A 21,574-nucleotide genomic window follows, 5' to 3' on the forward strand; every position below is an offset into this window, starting at 1 on the left:
CGAGAACAGAAAAGGAGAAAGAAGACGAAGCCTGAACAAAAGCTAGTGTCAAGACGAATGTACCCATGTCAGCTTCTTGGTTTGGGCAAATGCACCCTGGTTGTGTAAGACACTATGATAGCAGAAACTGGGCAGGGAGGGCTGTAGGGAAACTGTTATTGTTATAATGTTTGTTATAACTGTTATTGTAACGTTCTGTAAAACCAGTTATTCCCAAATCAAATTCATTTAAAAATGAGGGCCAGTGAGGTGGTTCAGCAAGTTAAAGGTGGTTGTCACCATGTCTGAATCCCAGGACAAAGCAGAAAGAGAAAACTGAAACTGCAGGTTCTTCCCCCACCCCCCATTCACAGCCACACCCACACACCCACATACCCAGTTTTGAAAAAGTTAAATGCTTAGGTTACTGGCATTGGTAGCAATAAGATGAAATACTAGATAGGCTTGGAGTGGGCAAGTGGTAAGGTCAGTGTTAGACATGTTGATGTGCTTGATGTCCCTAAAGCTGAGGTTGCAATATCAATGAATAAGTTGATCTGTAGCTCAAGAGACCTAGGGTGAGGATAAGCCGGGCTTGCACGAGGCTGCCCTGGGGACTTGTACGTCGAAAGGCAATGGTGAGCCTTTCACTCCTGGTGCATCCTTTGTGGACCAAGGTTAGCAATGATTGTGTTTTCTGAGCACTTCGCTGTAGTACGTAGTATATCACTACACACATATCACTGCATAGAATACTCGAGACTACTATCAACTAGGTCCTCTTCAACCACTTTACAGAATGTGTTTCAGAGAGCTCCAGCCAGGGAGCCATGAGAAGCAGCTGTGCAAGCAGACGCCCAGCGATCTAGGAACCCGGCAGAAGGTTCAAAGCTCTTCATGTGGCGTTGGAGGTAGAATCACTTGGTATGACTCATCTCTCCGCCCAGTTCTCACTGCACTAAGCACTTAGCCTCAGTGCATAAGGAAGCCTGTAAGCTCCAGAACCGCCCTTTCCTTCAGGATTGTGAATATGAAAGAACAGGCAGCAATCTCAGAAACAGATGCTTCTCAGGCAAACCAAAAACCTAGCTACATATATGGTATTAGTCTTATTTTTGAGTCAGGGTTTCTATGTGTAACTTGGACTGTCCTGGAACTAGACCAGGCCGGCCTCAAACTCAGAGATCCACCAGCTCCTGCCTCCTGCGTGCTGGGATTAAAAGCATGTACCACCGCTCAGCTTCTGTATGCAGTCTTATCACAGATGCCAGGTGTGGCAGTGCACAGAGGCAGGAGGATTGTGAATTTAAGGAGAGGGTGGACTACATGACAAAACATTATAAAAGATAGTAGTGCAGAACTTGATAAAGCAGGACTTAACCTTAGTCTAAGGCAAAACGGTATTCACAATGTTCTCGGTGAGCAACATCCGCAAACGGACTAGATGTAAAAGGTCAGGTACTATCCATCCGGTCATGAATCACGACAGCAGGACCTACTGGCTTGTGGTTTAATAACACAAGCTGGGCGTTACTGTACACACATCACCCCAGCACCTTTAACCCAACATTCGTGAGGAGAGGCAAAGGAAAGGGGTGGATCTCTCTCTGTGAGTTCAAGGCCAGCCTGGCTTACAAGGTGAGTTCCAGATCAGCTTGGGCTATACAGTGAGATTCTACTGAAAAACAAAAAGAAAATCCGTGCACAGCTCATGAGGTGAAGGTGTGTGACGAGGAATTACGCAAGCATGACTATCCAAGTCTGATCCCCAGAACCCACATAAAAGTGGAAGAACCGACCCCAGAGCGCTGATGTCTGACCAAGACACGTAAACACATTAATCTTTTAAAAAATAAAAAATTCCACCTTTTAGGAAAAAAAAATTCAAAAAAACCTTAAAAAACAAATAAACAAACAAACAAACAAAAACCCCAAGCCCTTACGTTATGAATAGCCTTTGTTTCTGTGTGTGATGCTGAGATCAAAGCCAGAGTCCGATGCTTGTACTCTACCACCGCTACCCTGTGTATACTCGTATTTTATTTTTGGAAACTATTTATTTTTATTTTATGTGCATTGTATGTATGTGTATCTGCGTGAGGGTGTCAGGTACCCTGGAACTAGAGTTACAATTATGATTCACCATGTGGGTGCTGGGAATTGAACCTGGGTCCTCTGGAAGGACAGTCAGCGCTCTTAACTGATGACTCATCTGTCCAGCTTCTACTTATATCTTTAAAAACAGGAAAGAAAGCTGGACCCTGGCTTGATTGCCTGGACTCACATGACAGCTCACAACCACTGGTAAACTCCAGTCACAGGGGATCCAATGTCCTTTTCTGGCACCAGGCTCAAACATGGTGCACAGATAAACATGCAGGTTTACATTCATATGCCAAAAATAAATCATATAAAAAGCACACAGGCAAGCAAGCTGGGCCTGACAGCAAAAGCCCATAATCCCGGCTTAGAGAGGGAGAGGGAGAGGGAGAGGCAGAGAGGCAGAGAGAAAGAGAGAGAGAGAGAGAGAGACAGAGACAGAGAGAGAGAGGCAGAGGCAGAGGCAGTGAGGCAGAGGGTGAGGCAGAGAGAGAGAGGCAGAGAGGCAGAGAGGCAGAGAGGCAGAGGCAGGAAGAGGCCAGCCTGAATTCCACAGCCAGTTCAAGGCTTAGGCAAACTAGCAAGACTCTGTCACAAAATGAAAGTAAAAGGAGGATTGAGGATGGAGCTCAGTGGCAAGGGGCTCTGGGTGCCAGGCTCTGGGTTCCATCCTGACATCCCCTTTGCCAACACTCAGTACAAAGACTGGGCATAGTGAAGCAGGCCTGTATTCAATTTTGGAAAGTGGAGAAAGAACAATACCATAAAGGGTTGAAGAACATCCTTCTTGAACACAGAGTTGAAGCCCAGCCTGGGCTACATGAGATGCAATCTCAAACATGTAAGACATTAGTAGCTGAACTGTCCTCTGAGAAACTGATCAGAGTAAAATAGGAGGGCTACTTTCTTGCTATTTTTGCACTGCTGACATCTACTAAGTACATTAATGAATCAACTGCACAAGATTTAAGGGTGAGGACGTAGTTCAGTTGGTAAAATGCTGGCCTATAAGCATAGTACCTGAGTCTCAGCCCGAGAATACCTGTTTTTAATAAAACCAAACTGGACTGTTGGTGTGAGGCAGTCAGTGTTTCTGAGAATAACACCCAAGGTTGTCCTACGGCCCCCACAGTGCACACACATATTTCAACATAATGCAGTTTTTTCTTTCTTGTTTTGAGACAGGATCCCTCTACATGATCCTGGTTGTCCTGGAACTCACTATGTAGACCGGGCTGGTCTCTCACACAGAGATCCATCTACCTCTTACTTCTAAGTGCTGGGGTTAAAGGCACATGCCATCATGTCTGGCCAACAAAAAAGATTTAAACTTAAAGGCAAAAAGACCCACTGCTTTAGAAAACAAGCAAGAGACTGAAAGAGCTGGAGGGAAAGAAGCTGGACTGTGGACAGAATTGTGAGCTGGCAAAGCCACTTAGATCATTAACATAGGCAGACAGGAAGGAGCATCCTGGCAGGACCATAGCCATCCTTCCAGTTCCTCTGTAGTGCGATGTTGGTAAACTGAGGCCAAACCAGAAAGCTCAATTTAGCTGTGTTCAGCTTTATTTTGAATTAACCATCTATTGAGAGTGAACGTCAAAAGAGTAGAAAAAAATAAAAGGAACCCATCAAAAAAAGGTCCCTGGTAAGTGGGAGGGAAGAACATGATGTTAGGAACTCCGCTTAGTGAAGGTAATGTTCTCCAGATTGTGGATGCCATCTTTGTCAATGACCCGAACGCTGAAGGTGGGCAGATTCAAGATGAAGCGCTTCTGGAGCTGCAGGGACAGGAGAGAAATCAGTCAGCAAACATTTACTGAACAGGAACTACGTGGCAGGTTCTGCTCTGAGAGAAAATGTCAAGCGTAAAACCCCTCTTTCTGTGAAACTGAATCCATATTCTACTACAGCAGCTAGTTCCATGTCATGGAAGTGTCTAGACAGTAGCTGGAGGCTGACTGAAGCTAGTGACCAAGATCTGTGAAACGTAGCTGTGAGCCTGCCTCTGGTCAGTCAGCTGCTGCCCAAGACAACCCAATATTTATCCCCACAGCCTGCTACCAGTCTACAAGAACACACTTGTCTCTTTAGAAAGTCTTCAAGTAGTAAGCTAGCAAGGAACTAAGGTCTCAACAGTTTATATAGTCAATTCCCTGCATTAGCAGGACAAGATAAGGGCGTGTGAGGTAACGGAACCCAGCAGTCAATACTCTGACCCATGTTCACCCAAATTACTTGGTTGTCAATTAAAGCAGGAGACTCAGTCTCTACCTACCTACAGAAGATTCAGAATTGGGTGCTGGGTACTACCAGGGAAAAGGAAAGTTCCCCCAAGATAATTCTCACACACAGTGAATTTTGAGAATCACTAGTCTGGATGATCCAGAAAGGAAGTGTAATTAACTTAATTTAATTGTAATTAAATTGTAAATTGTAAAACTGACCCATAAGGGAGAGAATAAGCCCACATCAACCTCCATTACTGGTAACAACTTTACATTTGGTCAGAGGGTATTTATTATTACCTTCTGGCAAGGAACAGAAAAAAAGCAACCAAGACCAGGAAGGGTACTTTAGACTGAGAGAAGCCATTCCTTTAGGATCCCCTGGGAACACTCACCTCCTCCAGACACTTCCTAAGAAGCTCCACTGCCCTCTCACGTGAGATAGCTGGAAGAGAACACAGAGGCTGAGTGCTGAAAGCTGTCTGTGTCCAGCACTCAACAGCTTGTTTCAACTTCCTCAGGTCGGCATGCCACACAATTGGAAAAGACAAAACATATCCAGCCTTCTAGCCTGCAACTGACTTACTCCACATGCAGAGGAGGGCGCCCCAGACCCAGTGCTCCCCTGGCCGAAAGCCATTACAAATTGATTTGCTACAGAGAAGGGTAAGCATGACAGAATTCTGTCTCCTGGCCTGGACCTGCCTCTAAAGTCCAGCAGCCAGCCTCTTTTTTTCATGGCTCACCCTCACTAGTCCTTTAGTCCAGGGCTTAAATCAATTCCATCTGCTTTTGCCAGCTGCAAGTCAGGAGAGGGAGGACAAGGCCGGTGTTCCACCCTCACTCTCCCAGCTGGGCCTCAGCTTAACAATGGGAAGACAATTAAGAGGATGGGACTGAGACTTCTAGACAGGATCCAAAGGGATTGTTGGTAGGCATGGCAAACTGGGATGACATATTATGCATTAGGCTTCAAGGGTGGCTGCTGGTTATTTTGGTGGGGGAATCAGCTGTATAACTGACAGATTTCAAATCAGAAGACAGTCACCAGGAGGCCAGGCTATTTCTTTTCAGGATGTGGCTTGGAGCTCTAGCATGGCTGAGGTTGAGTTTGAGGGCAGCACCAAAAAGAAAAGACTATGCCAATTGTCATGATGCTGACAAGGAGATGTGAGCGTAAGGAGAGAGTGGTTAACTGAGCTGCAATATTAGCCCATGACAGCTGGATTCAAGTCCTGCCTGACCACAGTGGCTACAGAGGAGCATGAGCTCAGGGTCAGAAGACGGAACTCAACAGAAAAACACTGCCTATCCCAGGGTTTGTCGAGCCTGTCAGTTTAGGTACAAGGGAAGAAGAACAATTTTATATGCAGGAGGGAGTAGTCTTCAAAAGCTCTGATGTTTAAACAAAGAAGTCCTCACAAGTTCAATACAGACATAGCAACTGCTCAGCTCACTTGTTATAGCTGAGATGTCAACATCACCTAGGGAGGACGAATGTGAGCAAAGCTAGAGAACCAGACAGAAGCAGACAGAAGCCTCTCACTTATGCTGACTTCTACTCCAGCACCGGACACAGGACTACCTTATTTTGGTTGCCAGGAAGACTTTTATCAATAAGGTTTGTGAAGACTGCACTGATCCACAAAACAGAGAACAAGTTCCAGAGAGGGGTTGTCCTCTATCTAGGGCATAGCCAGCCAACTCTAAGGTTCGACAAGACCGAGAAAAGCTAAGGGCAGGGCTGTGTACTGCTCCCTCCCTATAGTGCTAGTACTTACTTGGTGTGTAGTATCGGTCAAGGATGCTGAGGGTCAGGAAGGCACCGTAGCCATGAGCTGCAAAAGGAGCCTTGGCCAAGGCTGCTAGGTAGTCCATGTAGTAAAGTGCTGGCCCTTCATGCTCGTCATAGCCAGCCAGGAGGAGGTTCACATGATAAGGGGTCTGCAAAGGGAAGACATAGCAAATTGTGGGTGAGAGTAGAACACAATGATGCAAACAGGAGTATTCTGGCTCTTGACCAGTAAACTTAGCAGAAACTGACTATCACAGTGGCAATAAAAATAAACACCTAGGGGCTGGAGAGATGGCTCAGTGGTTAAGAGCACCGACTGCTCTTCCCGAGGTCCTGAGTTCAAATTCCAGCAACCACATGGTGGCTCACAACCATCGGTAATGGGATCTGATGCCCTCTGGTGTGTCTGAAGACAGCTACAGTGTACTCATATATATAATAAATAAATAAAATAAAAAAAATAAATAAACACCTACCCGGAGGCCTTCTAGTAAGGTCAGAGGTAAAGCAAAAAGCTTTTTATTTCTATTTAAAGCCTATGGAAAAGAACCTATTATGGGCAGTTGAGATGGCTCAGCAAGTAAGAGGCCTGATGATCTGAGTTTGATCCCTAGAAGTTATCTTCTAACACTCACACTCAACACACACACACACACACACACACACACACACACACACACACACAAAGGGATGTTAAGAGCTTGATATAAATCACTTCAAAGGCTTAGATGCTTTTGGGTCACTTCATTGATTAAAACCAAGAGCCTGGAATAATGGTCCACACTTAAATCCCAGCACTTGGGAGACAAAGGCAGGCAGATCTCTGTAAGTTCCAGGTCAGTTAAGGCTACAGATTGAGGTCCTATTTCAAACAACAACAACAACAACAAAGAGACAAACAAATACAATTATGTGTCAGGCCAGAGACGGAGTCCAATTGTGTCATTCAAAATAAGCATGCTAATGAGCCCAGGACTTTAGGACTGGAGCCAGCCAGGGCAGCACAGTGAGGCATATCTCAAAAGCAAAAAAGCCCCAAATACCTTAGACCACCAAAAGACTTCGTCAGCAAACAATGTATCAAACAGTAAACTGTATGTTCTATAACAAGGAGAAGGGAGTGGGTGGAAAGGATAGATGCACACAGGTCTCGAATATTTAAGTTGGGGTCACTAGACTTCTCAACAAGGTCCATGATGACAAAATGCAGGCGCAGAGAAGGTATAGCATTTTTGTTTTTAAACTGCATTTATTTATCACACACATGTGTGCATGTACAACATTTTTCTTTTCTTTTGGAAACCTCCATGTACTCACTGTATTTGTGTGTCTGAGGAGGTTGGAGGACAACTCTGTGGAGTTGGCTTTCTCTCTCCACCATGTGGGTTTTGGGACTAAACTCAGGTTACCAGGCTTGGAGGCAAGCACCTTTTCCTACTGAGCCATCCATCCCTTTCTAATATAACAAGACGCCTTTAAGATGAATAAAATCTACTTTTCATCAATGAAACAAATTAAAAAATGGTTGTAACTTGCGTTGAATATCTGTTCTTCATACCTCTAAGTGCAAAACCATGAATTACTCTAGTGAACCTCGACTAAGTGTGCCTTGCTTTCATTTCTAAAGGATTAATTACCTTTCTGTGTCAGCTGAGCATCTGCCATATTAATCCTGTCTGTGTGCAGGGAGTAGTGGTGGGAATCCCACTTTGTGGGCTTTCTTTTTGTTTATTTTTGTGTCTGTTTCAGCAGCATCAGGGAAGCCTTGCCTGTGGTTTATGCCCATCCCTATACTTAATGCCTGTGTTCAATAAAATGAAATATCATGGAACATGAAACTGAAACAAGCAATGGGTACAAAAGGGACAGGCCATCTTCTTTGCACACCAATCAATGTGGGCACTTGGCAGTTGAAGAGACTCAGAGTAGAGCACGCGAATATACCTGCTGGAGTCCTACTAGCCCAGCCGTGTTACTAGGTAGGAAGAGTTGCTAGTGTCCCTGGAAAATTACATGAGCTCCAACTTCCAAACAGGTGCCTATCCATGGGATAAAATAGTACACAGCTCACAAAAGTAAGATTTAGTCATTAATAGTCGGGACTTCTGGGACCGTAACTGCTGGCCCATCAATCACATTTCCAGTTAAGTGAGCTGTACTCAGCCATGCTCTGGAGCTGTGCTTGTGGCGGGGATATTACCTACACCTCTAGGATGTCAGCTACACCCAACCTTCTGATAACTCATACCTTGAATGACAACAGAGATCTGCTTAAATTAGCTAAAGATAAAAAAAAAAATACATAAAGTGTGAAAAGAGCACTACAAAGTCTGACAGACGTAGAATATTGTGATGTTCTTACAGTTAAAATTAGGAGAGGAATTGGGGATAGGGGATAAGAAGCCAAGTGTCTTCGATTAGCATTCCTCCCCAAGAGAATTCATGAGAGTTTGTTTCTTTTTTCTTTTCGTTTTTTTCTTTGGTTTTTGAGACACGGTTTCTCTGTGTAGCTTTGGATGTCCTGGAACACACTCTTATAGACCAGGATGGCCTTGAACTCACAAAGACCTACCTGCCTCTGCCACCTGGTATGATAAACTTCTTACCTACCACAGAATAAGTTTAATGTTTGCTCTAAGTGTATAACTCACTCTTCCCAACACCGTGTAGCTAGAATACCCTTGGGACAATTAACCAAACAGTTTTAGCAAGTTGTATGGTATATCGGGAGTCCACATACGCACTCAAAGAGGCCGCAAGCAGCAGAGTCCAGAAATACTCTATCGAATAAGGCTGTTGCCCACAGTACGAGATTAAATCATGTTTCAGAACAATCACATTACTTAAGAGACATCACCAGAAGATTTTACAAGAACCCCATTTAAACACAAGTTCAGAAACAACTGCTTCTCACTTGATCTACATAATATAATTTATTTATGCTTAAGCATCTCATATACACCGAGTGAAGTTGTAGTCAGTAACTACAACTTGTGGTATAGAAGATAACTCACAAATATTGTGTGACTTCGAGTTACCGACTTCTGCATGTGTGAGATGTTGAAGCATAAATAAGTGGTGTTATCTAGACTAATTAAGTCAATACATCTGTGTAACAACTTGCAGTTTCAGAAATTCTGACAATGCTCCATCAAAGACTTCTGACTTACACTAGCTTGTTAGTTTTTCTTTAAGTTTCAAACAAACTTTTGTATGTTGTCACTTTCCCTGAAATTAGATAGATTCTAAGTAATTCATTTGTGTGCTATTCCGAGTGGTTCTACACAACAGAACCACTAACAGTTCTAAGTTCCTACAGCTCTGTTCTACTCAACAACTTACACAGCTGTGACTTCTTGTGGTGTGATTGGGGGGGAAACAGTATACAATTTACCTATCCACAAATATTTCATATATTATAAACAGTACTTCTGTCTTGTTCAATGGCATACAAGTATACAGCCTGTAGCTAATAAACATTTGTTAAATGAGAACTAATACACCAGAGACAACACTGCACGCTTTAACATACGCGCGGTTAATACTTAATATTAAAGCAAACATTAAGAAAACAACTGAACCAAAGCAAGGATGTAGGGGTTGGGGATTTAGCTCAGTGGTAAAGCATTTGCCTAGCAAGCGCAAGGCCCTGGGTTCGGGTCCCCAGCTCCAAAAAAAAAAAAAAAAAAAAAAAAAGCAAGGATGTGTGCATGTCTGAATGTATGTGTGTGCACCACATGTGTACAAGAGCCCTCAGTGGTCGGAAAGAGTATTCAACCCACTGGAAGTGGAGCTACAGACAGTTGTGAGCTGCCACGTGGGTGCTGAAGGCAGAACCAGGTTCTCTGCCAAAAACAGTGCTCCTAACTACTAAGCCTTCTCTCCAGCCCCAAAGGCCCCATTTCTGAGAAGTGTTTCAAGTTTAAGTCAAATGCCTACATCTCCATAAGTAAGATTTGTTACTTCTCTTCCCAACCCCCTTCTAGACATGAGTTGCTAAGGATAAAAAACAACTCAGGAAGAAACAGGCCATGTAGCAAAGAGCTGGACATGAATTGGAATTATGGTTCTACTAGTATTATGTGTTACTTTAGAAAAAGTCTGACTTCTAGAATCTCAACTAAAATAATGCCTAGTACAAAGGGGCTGCAGTAAAGGGTCAGAGAAAACTCATGGCAAATATCGAAAACAGAGGCTTTATAAGGCTGGGTAAGTGATGGATATTACTAATCTATGAAATTAAAAGTCAAAGTAATTAGGAAGCCCAAGCACTCCTGGCACAAGGCAAATTCCTTCCAGGATGTATCTTTATAGAAGGATTCAGAGAGAGTTTACTAAAAGTGCCTGGCACATTGCAAGTAAAGTAGTAAATGAAGTTTCCTAATCTCAGTGGGGCTGTGGTGGCACACACCTCTAGTGCCATCATTCGGGAGGCAGAGGTAGGCAGATGACCCGTGAGTTCAAGGCCAGCCTGGTGTACAAGTGAGTTCCAGGACAGCCAGGGTTACACCGACAAACCTGGTCTTGAAAACAAAACAAAAGTTTTCTAGCCTTTCCTTCATAGGATTCTTTACTCACGCCCTAAGGTTGACGGTGATATTAGACACGGTGTTATCTTACTGTGTTATGGTCAGTCTACTCTAGGTCTCAAGAAAAAATATAGACCCACCTTTGGACACCTCATGAACACATATTAAGTATTTTCATACTGTCATCTCGTCTCTTGCATGTGTCTATCCAAAGGATCAGGCATCACTTTCCAGCCTATGTACTTTTCCTTGCACAGCATTACATGGAAGACTCTGCCTACTATTGAGATGTGCAAACACCAACGACAGGACCCAAAATCCCATCTTTTACCAAGTAACCTCTAGTCTGTCAAAGCCTTAGACAAAGTGAAGTGGTCTGCGGTGGAGACCTGTGCATTAGGCTTAGACATGTTCTATAGCAAAGGCTGAGACTGAATGTTATATATATTTTAACCAATACAAATATCCAACTGCCCATCTTGTAAATGAACCCATACACTTAGTTAAGGTACTCCCTATTAACAGCCTGAGAATCACCACTAGTGCTTTATAAACACCAACATGCTTGGTTTTAAACTGTGTATGATATACAAAGGGAAAAAAAATCAAATAAATCATCCTGGGACTTAAAAATAGCTTTTAGTTTCTGGAATAAGATATTGCAGAAACTTTTGCCTTTCACTTTTTGGGAAGCAGGTGGAAACAGGGTCTTGTTATAGAGCCCTGGCTGGCCTGAAACTCATCAAGTGGATTAGGCTGGTCTTGAACTTGCTATGAACATTGTCTCATCTCTCCAGTGTGTGGGGATTATGGACATGCATACTAAGCTAAAAATGTTGCCTATGGGCCAGGAGGTAATGTTCCATGCCTGTAGTTCCAGCACTCAGGAGGTAGAGGCAGAGGCAGGCAGCTCTCTTGAGTTTGAAGCCAGCCTGGTCTACAGAGTGAGTTCCAGGACAGCCAAGGCTACACAGAAAAGCCCCATCTCCAAAAAACAAAAACACAAAAACAAACCAAACAAACAAACTTATTCCAAGTGTGTGTGTTGAGGTGGGGGGTTAGACAAATATATTCTCTTAAAAAGTACATGATAAGCTCGGTAAGCTTATTTACCAAGTGAAGAGATCCAGACCATTTTAAGATTTCCTGAGGCGTAAATAGATGTGAAGCACACAGTGCCATGCCTGATATGCAGTAATATAAAACCTAACTACCCCACCTGCTCATTTGTAAGATCTGACTAGATAATACAAAGATCAAGAAGATGCTATCAGAGAATATAATTATCTACTTTCTTATGGCTGCCAAAGGGATAACAGTTAAAGTTAAAGTATCTTTTATGTACTTCTTCCTGCAAAAGCATCTCTGTACCCCCGAGAACTACTGAACCGAGCTCCATTCTCTTGTGATTCTTGTACATTTGGGAGTGGGGAGTGTGTATCATACATAAGAAACTTTACTTAAATTAGATGGAACATTTCCTTCCTTCCAACTTTTGTGAATACAATTCCTTGTCTGTTTCCTCTATCATGAAAAACAAACACTGTAGTGATTAAGAAGTGCTTGAAATTCCATAAATTTTACAGCTAAGGACAACAGTTGTGACAAACACACTGAAACAACAAAATCAGCGACTACAGAGTCTGGGCGGTGACAAGCAGCGGTGTGACATCTGGCGGAAGCCAAAGTCACAGCAAGGGGGAGAGAGGTGGGCGTGAGGAAGCATCCTGCAGAGCGTGGACACAGAAAGGGAGAGGAATTGACAGTCTTCTTTTGGAGCCAGGCCAGCCTCTGCCACCTCTAATTGAATGGGATGACATCGCTATGACTGAGGACCTGAAGAACGGTGCAGTTTCTTTGGGGCCACGTAGCACTTTGGAATCTAAGCAGTGTGGGAAGCCTACTTCTATGCCTGGTGGGTCAGTAATGTGGAAGTCGATACTAAACCACCATGGGACAGATGAGATGAGCATCTTAATTAATGGACTTCTAAATATTTTAAACAATATATATATATATATATATATATATATATATACACACACACACACACACACACACATACACACACATATATATGTATGTATGTATGTATGAATACTGTGGCCATTTTGGGGGTGGTGGTAGGAACTAAACCCAGGGTCTTGTGAATGCTAAACACATGCTCGCACAGAGATCCTCCAGCCCCACGCTTGGTATTTCTTTTAGTCCAGCAGACTGCCAAGATTCCATCTTTTATCCTAAGATATCTCATAAAATATAGTTTGTACGTTTGGAGATCTGAGCTCACTGAACCTCTCCAGCATTCCTCTTACACATGGGGCTTAATGCTCAAAGAGGAGACCTCGGCGGACATGGGTCCCAAGAGTCATTAGGGCCAGAATTCAGGCTTCCCAATTACTAACTAATTCCTGTATGCTTTCCCAGGAGACCATTCTGCCTCCACAAAATGGAAACAAGGTCAAATTAGGTAAATTCAATATTTGGTGTGAATTTCACACTCAAATGTTCCCCAACTTTTTTATACCAGCACCTATTGTCCTGTGGCCAATAATATCTTAGGTCTTTTTTTTTTTTTTTCCTTTCTTTTTTTTTGGAGCTGGGGACTGAACCCAGGGCCTACTGAGCTAAATCCCCAACCCCTAATATCTTAGGTCTTAAGGGAGCAGGTTTATGTCATAGCTGTAATTCTTCTAAAAGCTTCCGAGCATCTGTAGGAGCTGTTCAATAAATCCTGATGACACCAATTGCTTTGTTGAAATCTATTTTTAACCTTCATTACTAAGCAAACTGAATCAATTATTATTTTTCTACACCACTGCTCTGAACTTTGAATCAGGAGCTTGTTTTCAATAACCAACAGAATTTATTAACTTTGGGTGGTTTCAGAGCATAATTTAAAAATTCTAATTCTTCCATTTTAATAGCAGATTAAAAAATTTGTCTATGCGTGAGTGCCACACATGGACACCTGTGGGAGTCTAGTTCTGTCTTAATACCATTTAAGTTCCAGAAGTCACACTCAGGCGTGACGGCAAGCATCCTTACCTGCTGTGCTATCTCACTAGCCCCAATTACAGATTTTCACATTTAACAACTTCCAATTACTGTGATTAAATAGTTTTACTTAATCTAAAATATTATGGCCTCTACTCTTCTAAGAATCATTTCCATTAAAGAGGAGTCTCACTAACCCATGTTTGCCTGAACTTGTGGCAATTCTGTCTCAGCCTACCAAGTGTTGAGATCACAGGCGTGAGACAACACATGCAAAGAAGGCCATGTGTAGAGCCAATCTCTTCTAACTTTAAAATTCAGCTACCCCCATGGACATTAGATTTAAGGCCAGCCTAAGCTGCCTAAGATCCTTTCTTAGAAGGAAAGAAGAAAAAAAAAAAAGAAAGAAAGAAACATCAATAGTATGTAATCTCAGAGGAGAAGTGAAAATTTATCATTTTAGGACAGTAACTGGCTTTATTTTTTTTTTCTTTCTTTCTTTCTTTCTTTTTTTTTTTCGGAGCTGGGGACCGAACCCAGGGCTAGGCAAGCGCTCTACCACTGAGCTAAATCTCCAACCCCAGTAACTGATTTTATATGTATGATGAACTAGGATAAAATGAAAGGGACCATTTGAAAGTACCCTAGTAGTCTAGATGGCAGATACTGAAGACTAATGTGCAACTGAAGGGGAAGGGGGTAGTTATGAGGTGAATGTAGAAGGTGAACTGGTAAGACAGAGTAACTGGAGAACAGAAAACATAACAGAGTTAAGACTTTCTTTCACTAAGGGGTGATAGGTGACAGTCAAAGTCAGTGGGACTGAGGACTGAATGAAGAAGCAGCCAGTGAGGAGGGTTTCCTGGAACCAACACATACACACCCTCCCATGTGGAAGAGTAAAGGAAACACCAGGACACACGGCAGAAGTGCATGCAAGTTGCTGTGACAGCACAAACAAGCTGAGGGTGACATTCATGTGAGGAGATGGGGTGAAGGGCACAGAGAAAACTTCCCTGATAAATGCTAACCCGAGTTTAACCAGAAGTGAAGAGCCAACCACGGGAAACACAAGCATTCTCTGAAGAGGATATTAGCAAAGACATGGATACAAGAAAGTCCTCAAGGAAGGTCGGACTCCAGTTATCAACTGGCTAAGAGATGGAATTTGAAGGCAGTTTCCCTCTTGATCCTTAATCCGACTGATAAAAGAAAAAAACCCCACAAGTTTAAACTAATTAGAAAAAGAATCTTACACTGTTTCATGAATAAACTTATCCACAGTAACACTAAAAACTGTAGCCAGCCACAGCACTCAGGAGGTCTCTGCAGGAGGACAAGCCCCCAGCCTTGGCTATACTTTGTTTCAAAAACTAAAACTAACCCGGGGAAGATGGCTCAGTTAAATTCAGTCTCCAGCACCCATGTAAAAAGGCCAGGCACGGCAGTGTGCATCTGCCATCCTGGTGCAGGGGAGGCAGAGTCAGAGGATCCTTAGGACTTGATGGGCAGCCAGTCCCTCTGAATCTAAATTCCAAGAGAGAAAGATTCCACCTTTAAAAAAAAACAGGGAGGGGTTGGGGATTTAGCTCAGTGGTAGAGCGCTTGCCTAGCAAGTGCAAGGCCCTGTTCGGTCCCCAACTCCCAAAAAAAGAAAAAAAAAAAAGCAAACAGGGAGGCAAGCCAACAATCAAAAACAGGACAAAGAGCATTGAGGAAGACAGTCAATGTTTTCTGGCCTCTACCCATATGCACACACATGATCATATGCACATAAATTAAGGGTGGAGGTGGTGCACGTCCTTAATCCCAGCACTTGGAAGGAGAGCAAGGGTATCTCTGAGTTTGAAGCCAGTCTGGATAGCCAGAACTACACAGAGAAACCTTGTTTGGAAGAAAGAAAGAAAGAAAGAAAGAAAGAAAGAAAGAAAGAAAGAAAGAAAGAAAGAAAGAAAGAAAGAAAGAAAGAAAGAAAGAAAGAAAGAAGGAAGGAAGGAAGGAAGGAAGGAAGGAAGGAAGGAAGGAAGGAAGGAAGGAAGGAAGGAAGGAAGGACGGACGGACGGACGGACGGACGGACGGAGGGAGGGAGAAAAGAGGGAGGAAGAAAGAGGGAAGGGAGGAAGAGGAGGAAGAGAAGGGAAGAAGGGACGGGGGGAGGGGGTAAGAATTCAGAGGACATGAGGTCAATCCCCAGCACCTATGAATGCTTACAACACCTTGTACCTCTAGCTCCAGGAGAGTCCAGTATCTCTGACCTCCAAGGCTACTTGCGCTCCCCAGCGCCTGCACCTACATACACGTAATAAATCAATTTTGGCTTGAGAGGTGGTTCAGCACCTATTGTCCTTGCAGAGGGTCTAGGTCTGATCCCCAGCACCAACATGGTGGCTCAATTCCAGGGATCCAATGCCCTCTTCTGACCTCTTCAGGAACCAGGCACACATGTGGTACACAGATACACATGTAGGTGAAACATGGCCTCATACATTAAATAAAATAAGTAAGTCTAAAAAACATTTAAACTAAGTTAAACCTGGGGCTGGAGAGATGACTCAGTGGTTTTGAGAACTCAGTCTTGCAAAAGACCCAGTTTCAGCTCACAGCAGCCACACAGCTGTTCACCTATTTGTAATTCCAGTTACACAGAACCTGACGACCTCTGATGACTTCCACAGGGACCAGGTATACATGTGGCACACATACAGAGTACAGAAAAATCAACTGGTCACACATATAAAACAAACTTTTAAAACCGGCTGGGTGGTGGTGGCAGAGGCAGGCAGATCTCTGAGTGTGAGGTTAGCTTAGTTTACACAGCAAGTTCCAGGACAGCCAGGGCTACACAGAGAAACTGTCTTAAATTGAACAGCAGCAGCCTCAAACTAAAAGACAAAGACCATTTCAGATACTGCTCGGCGGTTCAAATTTTCCCTAGCATGTATGAGGCCCTAGGTTTAATCTCCAGTCTCAATGTCTATAAATGTTTATGTTACACTGAGAACAAAGAAAGCAATATACTTCAGATGAAATAATCAGGTCATGAGGAACGGCAGTGCTCATATGTATGAAAAGTTCCTAGTGAAGAGTATGTACTAAATAAACCTGAATTGTAGGAGCCAAAAAAAAAAAAAAAAAAAGGAAGGAAGAAAATAATTAAGTAGCATGTGATTTCAATGTTTATTTTAAGAAAACTGGACTTTAAAGTCTACCCTACAAAATGCTATCAATTTTATTTCTCTGAAGCCACTGCTAAGCTCGAGTTTGGTTGATTCTATTAAAAGCTGTAACCTTACAGTAATTAGAAGTTGAGAAATTTAATGAGTTGAAATGCAACATGGCACAGATGCCTTATTATACCAACTAGTTAACACAGTATTTGTTTTCTACATTAATTTTACTTGCTAATCAAAAATACTGCTTTCTCCCAAATAACATCAAAATAAAATTGCTGACCCTGCAATGGCAAAACCACCAAACGTTTGCGGCAAGGCCGCTTGGATCCTTTCTCAGGAACCAGTGGTTTCTAGGACAAGCGTAGGGTTCCACGTACACTCAAGTGGTTCCTAAAAACCAAATGCAAAAGTCATGCTTTGCTACAGACGCACACAACACCAGGTACATAGATGTCCATACTGAGTTGTCCATGGTACCTAGGAATGCTGACTGCATAACAGATTCATAACAGATTCATCAGTTAACAGACATTATCATGGTCTCTGGGAAGAACACTTAGAATACATATGTTGTCAAAGTTTTCAGCTGTCCACAGTCAAAACTCCTGAGGAAAACGACTGCTTAGGAACTGTTTTGTGAGAACAGTGTTCCCTGTCAACACCTCATATCCAATGTAAGTTATGCTACAACACACAGTGGGTCCGTGGCCTCATAATTCCTCTATTCCCTCAACTCTTTCCTCACACAGTCCAAAGAGCAGCCAATAATCTAACCAACAGCTTTTCAGAACGGCCAACTGCTTTTCTGTCTTGTGCTTTTAGATTTATTCTTATTTTGTGTGTACGTGTTTGTCTCCATGGCGTGTACTATGTATATTGGATGTATGCCTGGTGTTCAAGGAGGCCAGCAAAGGGAATCAGATCCACTAAGACTGGAGTTACAGAAGGTTGTGAGCTATGATACACATGCTGAAACCTGGGCCCTGCTTAACCACTCAGCCTTACTCACCAAACTACAGATTTTTATGTCCCAAGAGAATATGGCATCTATTTACATTTAAAGACCACCCTAAGGGTTGGGGATTTAGCTCAGTGGTAGAGCGCTTGCTAGCAAGCGCAAGGCCCTGGGTTCGGTCCCCAGCTCCAAAAAAAAAAAAAGAGAAAAAAAAAAAGAGAAAAAAAAACACCCTAAAAAAGAATTAAAAATAAAAAAAAAATTTAAAAAAATCACCCTAATTTGTATGCAGTACCTTATTAAGCCCGCTCACACCAACAGGCTCTCTCACACCTGCTTGTGCTTCCAGTTTTGTTAGACCACCGCGTGTACACATGTATTCCAGCATTTTCATTCTGCAGTGCAAGTGACTTTATACTTCTCCATTTCCCCATCTGAAGGCACATACTGAACTTTGTACCTGTTTCCTCAGCCCCAAAACACTGCTAGCTGGAGATCTGCTGAACGGATGACTACCAGTGATTAAAGAGCATCTTGGCTATGAGATCTCCCCTATTCAAAGGGAACCAGAAAGGGAACTATGAGATTCTAGTACAACATTTCAGTTATTCAGAGATTACTGAAAATATTGGGATTGGGGATTTAGCTCAGGGGTAAGCTTTTGCCTGGCAAGCACAAGGTCCTAATTTTGATCCTCAGCTCCCTAACACACACACACACACACACACACACACACACACACACACACACACACACACAGGCAATTAGCACACAGGAATTATATATATAACCTGTCTCTTCCCTTTCTTCCTTCCAGTCTGTTAATTATATTTACTAGAGTATTAACTTCTCTTTTTTAACTTAAAAATGTTATGCTTCCTTGTTCAGCCTTTCTTTTGTCTTTTCACAGATTACCCTTTTATGAATAACATGTAAACACATAAAACATACATGTATAACTTAATAAATACAATAGATACATATGTAACTACTTCTTATGTTAAGAAATAAAGTCAACTCTTCCTCCACTTCCAAGCCTTTTTTCACTGTTTACATGCATTTCTGGCAGACAATAAAAAGGGTTTTGCGACCAGTTCTTATATTCATAACACTATGTGCTTCTGCAAAGATAAAAAGAATTACCAAGAGGCAGGGGCTTATTGTGTTTCTGTCTGAGTGTTGGGGTTTGCCCACCACTGTGCCTACCCTGACGAGGGCACTGGTTTAAAGTAATTTTAAAAGGTGTGTGGGGGGGTGGTAAATTGGTATTTCTAATGGCAAACACTTGAAAGATAAAGCATGTTCTTACTAAGCAGACACAGCTTTCTGCTGCTCTAGCCTTAAGTCAACCCTTTACAGAAAACCATGTAATTTTTAAAGACCCAAGTTTTAAAACAACATAAACTTAAACCAATTACTTATATTATTTCACCTCCATTGTGCTTGGGAAAGATATTTTAGGTGAAAAGTTGGCATTCTGGGATTGTACAATTCCAGCCATCCAATAGGCTTATTCCTTTCAGCCAGAACAGGGGTTCTCTCTGCTCACAGCAGGCATCCAACAGGGTAGCACATATATGCTCTCGGAGTGAGAAAGCAACGCCTTCTCACATACAACCCCCTGGAGAGAGATGGGGAAGGGGAGGGAGGACTTTACACCTGCAAACTCCTAACTCTATCAGCACTGGGGCTGGGAAAAACACCACATAATTTTTTTAAGAAGGGGGAAAAAGGGTTTTCAAATAAAGCTTATAGCTTCAAAGAAGAATCTGAAGCCATTCCTTTTCCTTAGGAGCCAACAATGATTCAACAACCACTGTCTTCTTAATGGACTAAGTCAAACCCTAATGACTAAACAGGCAAACTACTTAAAAGACAGCTGTCAGAATTTTCACTCTGGTAGAAAAACACTGTAAGCATAGTGCTATCATATTAATTAAGGCACCTCGACTTCAAGGCACACCTGTCCCTGGGCCTTTGGATAATCAAAATGACCACTAAAAATAGAACAGAAGTATCTCCAATGGGGCAGACAGGAGCCATCCCCAATCCTAGGAGACTGCTGTGACCTGGGATATACATATGTTTTGCAGTACAAATGAATACCTATCTAAATGGGGCCTTGTTCCCAGCTTTTAGTCTATCCTATCGATGTCACAAACACACTTAACTCCTGGCCCACAATGAAAGTCCAGTTAGCAGACTAGCTGACTGAGGCAATTGTGGGGAAGAAAACTACTCCCCACTAGCAGAAAACTGCTACTTGCACCAAGAGTCCAGGAATTAACATCTTCAATTATGTTTTTCTCTCCAATTTCCCCATCACCAAGAGTAAGCCAGCTCTGTCTGTCAAGATGCCCAGGCTGTGTGGCAGTGGTGTCAAAGGCTGCCACTTGCTCCAAGGCACTGCCATCTGCAACAGCACAACATTTTGACTCCGGAAAGTAAACACATCTGCCTTTGCCAGTGTCCTCCCACTGTGCCACCCATCTGGAGCAGGTGAGCTGGAAGGCAAGCCTGGGCATGGCAGGATGGGGGCGAGCGGGCGGGGAAGATGAGGCCTCAAGGGAGATGGCAGAGAGGAAATGGCAGTGCTTCATCATGTCACATCCTGCTAAACACATTTGCCAAAAAGCACGTGAAATTACCCTTGTTAGTGATATTTTAATCACATGTAACAAATGGTTGGTTGTGTTTAGGGGATAAGACTTGCAAAGTCAAGGTTTCACCTGATCCAGCTGTTCACTGGGTCACATGACCCAAGGATCCCAATAAACGGGATGGTCTCTGTGCCAGCCACGTAAGGCATGAAGAGAATAACTTCAGTGCATTAGTCTCACAGCAACAGGATTCTTTTAGAATAGGAGCTCGATGTACCTGCTGTCCCACTCCCTGCTACCCAAAACAAATGCACGCATATGCAGAGCAGAGATAAGAAGTGGTCATTTCTAAAGTGACTAATTTTCTTTCCTACAGTTCTTTTCCTTTCACTGAAAAAAACTACATTCAAGTGTTGACATCAGATCTTTATGCTTATTTTCTTGGAACCAGGAACTAGGGCTTAGCTAAGTTCATGCTCTACTTCTGAGCAATGCCCCCCCAACTAGACCTTTAGATCTGCTATCCGATCCAATCAGCTGCAGCTCTCGCAGCACTTTCAACCAGCTCCTAGCAGAGCAGGGGCTAAACCTTCCAGGTTTTAACTATTAGATTTTAAACTTCAGGGGAAAAAGAACGGTGAAGACACTTTTTCAGATTAAAATTTTACATGTAACTCTTGCACTAAAGATGAAAAGAGAATCAACACGAGTGAAGGAGCTGAGGTTTTATCCTAAGTGTTCAATGGCAATTTATGGAACTAGAGCTGAAAACCAATATCGCCAGGTTTGATGCTCTTCATTATTTCTGCTGTTTATCTGCTAAGCATTCACAGAAGTGGGGGGGGGCACAGATGGACAGACACCCCCCCACCAAGGCTTATGAAACATGTCAGGAAAAGGTCTATGAAAACAATGACCATTCAGTGGTAAAGCCCGGAAAACTACACAGTACAGAGGCCAGCATTCTGCTGAAGCTTCAACACAAAACTCCATATTCGGGGTTGGGGATTTAGCAAGCGCAAGGCCCTGGGTTCGGTCCCCAGCTCCAGAAAAAACAAAAAACAAAAAACTCCATATTCCCCAAGGACACTAGAGTGGGCTGGTTCTCACATCACTGGCATGGGGATGGTGTATGGAACAGTTAATTTTTAAGGGAATCAGATAATATAATCATAAATAATGCTACAGTGGGGCCAGTAGGCAAAAGACTCAATGGG

The 21,574-nt window shown here is 42.9% G+C and overlaps 1 protein-coding gene across 1 annotated transcript in view; it reads right to left on the reverse strand.

Moving 5' to 3' along the window:
• Positions 1-3,623: 3,623 nt before the first annotated feature.
• The window catches only part of Psmb2 (proteasome 20S subunit beta 2), a 31,372-nt gene continuing 13,421 nt past the window's right edge, over positions 3,624-21,574 (reverse strand). The window contains exons 4-6 of the mRNA XM_032897801.1: positions 6,089-6,251; positions 4,703-4,752; positions 3,624-3,860 (exon numbers count right to left, since the gene is read on the reverse strand). Of these exons, the coding sequence (XP_032753692.1) occupies positions 3,753-3,860; positions 4,703-4,752; positions 6,089-6,251 (321 nt within the window). The 3' untranslated portion in view covers positions 3,624-3,752. The remainder of the gene's footprint in view (positions 3,861-4,702; positions 4,753-6,088; positions 6,252-21,574) is intronic.

Source organism: Rattus rattus, chromosome 1 (assembly GCF_011064425.1).
Source record: "Rattus rattus isolate New Zealand chromosome 1, Rrattus_CSIRO_v1, whole genome shotgun sequence".
Classification (NCBI taxonomy): Eukaryota; Metazoa; Chordata; class Mammalia; order Rodentia; family Muridae; genus Rattus; species Rattus rattus.